At 52.6% G+C, this 8,484-nt stretch overlaps 1 protein-coding gene across 1 annotated transcript in view; it reads right to left on the reverse strand.

The window, feature by feature from the left end:
* The window catches only part of Tctn2 (tectonic family member 2), a 20,283-nt gene that overhangs the window by 9,896 nt on the left and 1,903 nt on the right, over positions 1–8,484 (reverse strand). The window contains exons 4-11 of the mRNA XM_004635869.2: positions 6,893–7,091; positions 4,019–4,119; positions 3,653–3,849; positions 3,326–3,455; positions 1,842–1,983; positions 587–652; positions 348–482; positions 147–224 (exon numbers count right to left, since the gene is read on the reverse strand). Coding sequence (XP_004635926.1) covers positions 147–224; positions 348–482; positions 587–652; positions 1,842–1,983; positions 3,326–3,455; positions 3,653–3,849; positions 4,019–4,119; positions 6,893–7,091 — 1,048 coding nt within the window. The remainder of the gene's footprint in view (positions 1–146; positions 225–347; positions 483–586; positions 653–1,841; positions 1,984–3,325; positions 3,456–3,652; positions 3,850–4,018; positions 4,120–6,892; positions 7,092–8,484) is intronic.

Raw genomic sequence — 8,484 nt, forward strand, 5'->3', positions numbered from 1 at the left:
GATTTACTCCCCTGTACTTTAAAGAGGCAAAACATAGAAAGAAAATGAAACCAATCAGTAAAACCAAAGAAACTTGGGGAGTTTCTAAGAGTACTAAATCAGAGTCTGCTTGCAGCACGAGTGACAGACACGCGCGGTCATCTTACCGGGGTTTCCAGATAATCCCTTTTCATTACCACTGTGATGGTTTAAAAACTTCACTGTGAATCTCTGCGTGAGTATTCCTAGAAATACGCCAAAGTGAAGACGGCATCATAAGCGCGCATGAAAAGCCAGTCGGGCGGGCACGCTCCACGGGCACCGGGGCAGGCGCGGCGGGAGGCAGCACCCCCCGCAGGGCGCCGCACCTGTCTGCTGGGCACTGATTTCCGCCTGGACGATTCTGACGCTGAGTCCCGTGACTGTGTTGTTGTCCCACCTGAACACGTAATGTTCTTCCACCGTCACCTTCCTGGGGGCCAGGGAACTGCTTAGAAGCGCTTCTGCAAATACAAGAGAACTCATCCCCAGGCCTGGGAGGTGCTCGCAGCTCTCCCCATCCCACCCCATCTGCTGCCTCTCTAGCAACGACTGAAGCAGCACATACCTGTGGCGGTAAGGAACCGGCCCGGGTCAGTCGCTGCCTCGTAGGTCACCGTAGGCGGAACTGGGGCTAGAGACGCACAAACGAGCATCCTCAGGACGACACAGCCCCCAGCAGTTGCTCACCCGCTCAGAGGAGTGCGCCCTGCGGCACCCTCGGACGCCAGGCCCTCCCGGGTCTGAGTTACGTGTTTTTGAGGCCGGAGCTCAAGGTCCTCCTACCTCAGCCTCCCAAGTGCGGGGACTGCAGCCTCCTGGTGCAGCACCATGCCCACATCATAAGAACCCGAGGTTTCTCCCCCCTGCCCCCCTGGCACTGGGGAAGGGACCAGGGCCTTGCACACGTGAGGCAAGGGCTCTGCCACCCAGCTCAGAGTCCTGTCGTCGTCTTAGCACTCGATTACAACAGAACAAGAGACTTGCCGAAGGCAGTGGAAACATCCAGCCCACTGCTCTCCCCTGGGAATGCCAGGCAGCTGAAACTACGTGTTCGCACAAGAACACCTGGACACCCGTGTTCACACCAGCACGTGGACCGAACCCAGACGTGAACAGAATCCACCTGTGTCCCTCAGCAAACAAATGGATAAGCAGGATGTGGTGTCTCGCTATGGTGGAATGCTATACACCCAAGAAAAAGCCATGGCTCAGGCTGCAACCTGGGAGACTTGAAAGCAGCCAAGCGCCAGGAGTCACACAATGCCCACACATATGGAAGTGCCCAGCACAGGGACACACGTGGACCAGAGGCGGCACAGGTGGGGCAAGAGGCAGGGGGAGGGGCTATCTAGTGCACATGCGCTTACTTTGGGGTGGAGAAGGTTGGGAACTACACAGAGGGTGAGCTACTAGATGCCACCAGATTATAAACTTTAATTTGCCTCTGTAAACATTTTAATTAAAAAAAAAAAAAAGCCAGGCATAGAACTACACACTTGTAATGCCAGCCCTTTGGAAGGCTGAGCCAGGAGAATACAAGTTAGAACCCAGCCTGAGAAACTTAGCAGTTCAGCAGGAGCCTGCTCCAAAATCTGGGAGACTAGCAAATTCTGTGGCCCAGTGCCAAGACCCTGGGTTCAGTCCCCTGCATGGAAGGAAAAAAGAAGAAATGATATACAGAATGTTTCTTCCAGAAAAAGCCCTCCCCTCCCCTGTAGCTGAAATACTGCTAAGCTGAGCCCGTGAAACCGTCTGCACTCTCCCAAGCTTGTGTCCTGTCCTGACCTGCAGGCTGGTGGCCCCAAGGATGGACACAGTACCTCCAGTGGCGCTGCCCTGGACCTTGGCGGGTCCCACGCCGTCACGCTCCCAGTAGGCGTCCAGGTGAGTGGCGCAGTCAGCACCAAAGCTCTGCAGGAAGCCCACAGGGGCATCACGCACACACTGCCCGGCCAGTGACACCTGGGGAGGCACAAAGCCAGCGGGTGACGGACTGGCTTCAGATCACCACAACCAATGGGCACCTCTTCCCATCCCGTCCGCTGCCCCCAGGTTGTGGGCTCAGCTCCTGCCCTGCCTGGCTGCCCAGCTGCAGGGAGGACGCTCAGGCATGACCAGCCCAGCTCTGGGGCCCTGGGGCAGTCACACGCATGTAACATAAACAAGGGTGTCCCTCGCCCACGAGGACACCTGGTTATGCCTAATTGCATTTTCTCTCTTCATCATAACCAGATTTTTTCCCCAGGTACTGGGATTCGAACCCAGAGCCCTAAGCCTGCCTTAGGTTGTAGTCCCAAAGCCCAGATATCTTTTTTTTTTGAGACAGGATCTCACTGTATAGTCCAGGCTGGCCTGGAACTCATAGCAATCCTCCTGCCTCAGCCACATCTATAAGCCCAGCACTCAGGAGGCTGAGGCAGGAAGGATGGGAGTTCAAGTACAACCTGGGCTGCACAGCAAGACCTTGTCTCAAAAAAGGTGACCTCTCACCTTAGAAACTGGTGATTAATGGGCTGGTGAGATGGCTCAGTGGTCTAAAGCACCCACTTAGAACAAGCTAAACTTAAGCAAAGCACAGGGACCACGGTTCAATCCCCCAGCACCACATGCCAGCCAGCCCCGCCCCATGGTGGGCTGAGCTGGCCACACACAAAATAAATAAATTAAAAAAAAAAAAGAAAGAAACTGGTGATTAAACAGAAGTGAAGCATAATCATAACTTCCATGAAAATTTAGACAATCTTTTGAGTTTTACATTTCAGGTTCATTTTGGGATTTAGCAAAGACAGTGATTAATTTTATGTATTTGGGGCTGGGGAGATGGTTCAGTGGAATAAGCACTTCCCTGGCAAGCGCAAGGGCCTAAGTTCAATCCCCAGTTCCATCCAAAAAAAAAAAAAAAAAATTATGTATTTGGTACAGGGTCTCACTATGCAGCTTGGACTTGTGGTGATCCTCCTGTCTCAGCCTCGCCAGTGCTGGGATTACAGGCATGTTCCACCACACCAGGACTCGGTGGCTGGCTCAGCCTCAGCGTACCTGGGAGTGGGGCCGGCTCAGCCATGTGGTGCCAGAGCTTGAACCCCGGTCCCTGCACTTGCTGAAGCAGGTGCTTAGTCCACTGAGCTGTCTCTCCAGCCTGACAGTGATTAATTTTAAAATGACTGTTTTCTTTTTTTAAGTCTAAAAGCCATTAGCAGCTAAGACCATGGAAGCTCCGTAAGTAACTTAAAGAGAAAGGTTTAAGAGCGAGACGAGTTACACTGCCCACAGGGTAGGGGGCAATCTAAATTCAGATGCGTACCTGCGGCACAGTAAAATACACGTCCTTCTCCGTGGTCCGGATCGGGTCTCCCTGTCTGTAACCAGAGTCTGGAGAGAGTCTGGGGACAGCGCCCAGTGAGGCTTCGAAGCCAGGGCAGTGTCTCGGGGAACTGCAACCCACAAGAAAGGCCATCACGCCCAGGGCTCCCCGCCACCCCGCACCCACTCTTCCTCTACTGGGGTCGGTTCGGTTTGGTTTCGTCTTATTAGGACAAGGTCTGACTCCTTTAGGGCCCAGGAAATACCCAACGTGGGCTACGGGCTCCATACAGGGGAGCCCCGGGCACTGACCCCTCCCAGGACTCACACAGCGCCATGATAGAAGTAGCCGAGGAAGGGTGAGTTGTCGAGCGAGGACTGCACACACAGGAGGGAGAACCAGTCAGGGACGCGGCCTTCGGTCCCCTCTGTGCACAGCTGGTCGAAGGGAGGGCTGACCTCACCCCCAAACACGCCTGGGAGACAGGCGCCTCCGAACAGCTGCTTAGCGGCCCAGGAACAGTCCTGAAGGGGGTGGGGGGACACGGCCACGAGCTCACCGAGTGGCTCAGGCTGGCCTCGAACGAGCATCGATCCTCCTGCCTCAGCCTCCCTCACTCGGGGACGGCAGGTGTGCACCACCACGCCCAAATGGAAGTAGTACTTTTGTACCCAATAATCAGAAAACACGAACCTGGTCACAGCAGCAACGGACATCACAGGCCTTGGCTGTTAGGTCGCAAGGACAAGGACCAAGAGGCTGATACACCTGATTAGGGATGAGGGTCACGTTCTCTGAAAAGTGCACACAAGGGGAGACTGAGCTTCGAACTAACTGACACAGCACAGCCAGCCTGAGCTGCGCAGCGAGACCCTGCACCAAATAAATACAGGAATTTTTTTTTTTTTTTTAAAAAAAGATAATCAACTATTTGAAAATTTTTGGTTAGGGCTGGGCTATGTAGTGAGAACTTGTCTCAAAAAACCAAAATAATAATATTAATAATAATAATAATAAACTGAACATAGTAGAGCCCTCCTGTGCCAAAGGTATTGGTCCACACTGCGCTGTGAAGATCCGGAGCAGGGTTACTACGGGTCGGAGTTGGAGGTTCGTACGCCCAGCTATGCTGCCTCCCTTGGCGCCCACCATTAAGAGCTCCTAGAGGATTTTTTTTTTTTAATTCATTTTGCCCAGGGTCTCACTGTGCAGCCTGGACTCCTAGTGAGCCTCCTGTTTTCAGCCTCTCCGGTGCTGGGATTGCAGGTGTGCGCCACTCCAGGTCTCTGTGGCTGGCTCAGCCCACCAGTGTGGCATGTGGCCCCAGGGATTGAAGCCCGTCCCTGCACTTGCCTAAACAGGAGCTTAGTCCACTGAGCTATCTTACTGGCCCGGCTCCTACTAAAATTTTTTAAGCATCTATTAATCCTATTTGTTTTTAATTTTAATCAGTAATGCCTTCTGAAAAATTTTTTTTGATATTTTATTCCATTCTTTTTGAGACAGGGTCTCACATCGTTCAAACTGGCCTTGGGCTCACTACGTAGGCCAGGCTGCCCCGAGATGCTCAGCGATCCTCCTGCCGCAGCCTCCCACGTGCTGGGATTACAGGTGAGCGGCACCACACCCGGGTTACTATTTTTATTTCTTCAAAAGGTTTTTGACTGGGGAGAGAAGGGGACGTAGACAGCCTGAGGATGTGGTACGCACAGGCCTCGACTCCGCACGGGAGTGTCATGTGCTGTGCTTAGGCACCAACCAAAATTTTCTAAGATAAAATTTTTTGAAGTGAGTAATAAATGGTTGGAAAGTTTAAAAAAAAAAGTCCTCACTTGGCCAAGCCTGGGCCCCACATCATCCTCAACCTGACAGAGATTCTTTTTTTCTTTCTGGTACTGGGGATCAAACTCAGGACCTTGTGTTTTCCAGGCAGGCGCTTATGCTGCTGCGCGATCTCCCCAACCCTGGTAGCAGATTTATTCCCTTATGCAAGCAGAAACACCCCTCTCCTCGCCTCCTCTCTGACAGAGGCCTGTGCGCCACGTGGATGTCTACCTGCATCTTGGACGCTTCCCAGGAAGGCACCCGGCAGGGCACCTGGCTGCCCCAAAACACAGGCGGAGGGCTTGAGGGGAGCAGAGGGAGGAGACTGTGCCTGCGCCTCCATGAGGGGCCTTCACTGCTAATGGGGAACCCTTGCCACCCCAACCTGGTAAGGACGCGGCGAGGGCAACTGGGAAGGGGGGCACGGGGCGGCACTGATCACAGGAGACTCTCAAGGTGCCTGCTCTAGAGTTCTTGCATCTCCGAACACCACTGATCCTGTGAAAAGAATAAGCCAAAGCCGAGTCGCCACGGCCGAAGGTGTACACGCATGCACGCAGGTACTGGCTCTAGCTCGAGTATGAAGCCGAGGCGGGACCGACAGGAGGCCGTCAGGGGGAGCCGGGGGAAAGAGGCACAGCACACCCTCCTGCGGGAGCGCTATGCAGCCACCAACAAGCAGGCGGCATCACGGCCGAGGGCGCTGCTCACGGGCAGAGCTCCTGTGAAGCCCCAACTCTGATCACCAGCACCAGAAAAGAAAAAATGAGGGGAGCCTACGGAATAGTCCTGAGGTTATATTATTTTTTAAAAGATATAAAATAGTGAATCATGAATTATTGTAGGTTTAAAAAAAAAAAGGAATACATGTTTCTACAAGCATAAATTAGCAGCCTGATTCTCACAAAGGTGGCTGAAGGCAAAAAGCTGCTCTTCAAGTCTGATGGTTTTGAAGACGCTTACTCATGAAGCCTTCCTTTCCTTAAGACGTAGCCACACAAGCCAGGCGTAGTGGCGCACCCCTGTAGCCCCGTGTCCTGGAAGGCTGAGGCAGGAGGACTGCAAGTGTGAGCCCAGCCTGGGTGACTTTTGAGGCCCTATTCCTATCTGAAAATGATAAATAAATAAAAGCGTGGGAATATAACCCTTAGGAATAAAGAGGGAGGGGAGGATCAACACACAGAAGCCATCTTTGCCTTTTCTCAAAAATGACTTGAAGTGATTCATAAAAGTCACACACAGTAGGGCAAGATAAATCTTAATTACACACAAAAGTACAGGCCGGGTGTGGTGGTGCACTCCTGTAATCCCAGCACTCAGGAGGCTGAGGCAGGAGGGTCATCGTGAGTTGGAGATCAGCTTGGGCTACAGAGTGAGCTTAAGGCCAAACCTGAGCTACACAGCAAGACCTTGTCTCAAAAACACACGCGAGCGCGCGCGCACACACACACACACAGACACACACACACAAAAGAGTACAACACAGAAACTCTGAAGCACTTTTTTTTTTTTGATACCAGGAATCAAACTCACGAGCTCACATTTGCCAGGCAGGCGCTGCGTCCCTGAGCCATGTCCCAGCTCCACAAACTCTTACAAAGAAAACTAAACACAAAGGGGGAAGCTTAGGATGGCAGGGAAGACTTGCAGGGAAAGGCAAGCGCAGGTCCCAGAGGGAGAGCCGCACTTCCCCACCCCGGGAGGATGGCTGGGCCCGACGGTTTCCAACGGGACCTTACTTGCCTGATGCACCGTGCGCCAGAGAGGAGTTGGCGTACATCTCCGCCTGAACGAGGAGGTGCGCCGAGCACGCAGCGCCGCGGCGCGCTGAAACCAGCAGCGTCTGGAGCAGGCACGGAGCCTCCGCGAAGGGCTCGGTGGTCCCGTTGGAGACGCACTGCTGCGGCCGCCTCTGCAGACTCACCGTCACCTCCAACGCCCCCTGACAGGAAAACACCTCTGTGCTTTCAGGGTCCTTCAAAAGAGCGCCTCTAATTACCACCGCACCACAAGTAATGGAGGACAAATGAAAGCACACGGTCACCTTGGTCTGTTTTACAAAGGAGAACTGTACGCAACGATGTGGGAACTGTCTTCCATGTTCTATCCCGAAACTATGGGAACAGCTAGCTCTGATTCCCAAAGCAAACTGGATGGATACTCTGAGAAATACAAACTTGGATCTAGGAAATTAACTGGACTTGTCTGTGTAATGCTTGATACACTGTGTCACCTTGAGAAGTTCTGAAGTTTAATTAAGTGACTCAGCAGAGAGCCAGGATTCTTAAGTTTATAAACATCCCCACCCTGTACAAGAGGAGGCAGGACGTTGTCTGAGTGCTATACTCCCAGCCCAGGGTAGACTGTTTCTAATACAAGGAGGGGAGAGAGGCTGGCTAGAGGCCGCAGCTGCTGCCCTCCCTTTGCTCCTCGCTGCTTTCGGCTGCCATGAACTGCTGCCCTCTGCCAAGAGCCGCTCTGCTGGGAGCCAGCCAAATATGACGAAAACCTGCACAAACTGTGGGCTAAATAAACCTTTCCTTTCTCCATTTTGGGTGTCAGATATTTTGTCCCAACGAGTACAAAGTAACTGAGACAGTCTGGAACCTTTTAATTATTTCGGTTTTATTTATTTAGGAGTGCTGAGGATCAAGCCCGGTCTGCCCATGCAAGATAAGCACACTGTCACTGAGCTACCCCACACTGTCCGTTTGAACCCTGTATGCTATGCTGCTCTCCCACTAGCCGAAGCTTTGGTTTTTGTTTTGTCTTTGCTACAGGGAGTCTCTCTGTAGCAGTGCTAGCTGCCCTTCAGCTCACAGTGTAGCCCAGTCTAACCTCAAACTCAGAGATCCTCTTGCCTCGGCCTCCAAGGTGCAGGGATGACAGGTCTAGCTACGTCACCATGCCCAGCTCCTAGCAGGAGTCAATGGAAACGATCCCCAATTTCCTTCAGAAGGCCTGATACATTCAGTTTCCCAGCAAAGGCTCTCTTTTCATCCGAGTATCTCGAGTCGATGCGGGGCACACACAACAAGCACTCGTCCGTAGAAAACATTTAGTCTCCCCAGGAGTTGCATGTCCCACACGCGAACTTGGAGTAGGGTTAGATCAGTAGCTTTTATTTTTTATTTATTTAAATGTATTTGGTACACAGTCTACAGGGTCTCACTAGGTAGATCAGACTCATAATGATTTTCCTGTTTTCAACCTCCCAAGTGCTGAGATTACAGGTGTGCACCACCATGTCCAATCTCAATCCCCGACCTCCTGGGGGGGGGGGCATGGCACACCGGGGCCTTTGTGTTCCACCTAAGCAGGCACTTTAGTCCACT

The sequence above is a fragment of the Octodon degus genome, unplaced genomic scaffold, assembly GCF_000260255.1.
Source record: "Octodon degus isolate 3935 unplaced genomic scaffold, OctDeg1.0 scaffold00076, whole genome shotgun sequence".
Lineage (NCBI taxonomy): Eukaryota > Metazoa > Chordata > Mammalia > Rodentia > Octodontidae > Octodon > Octodon degus.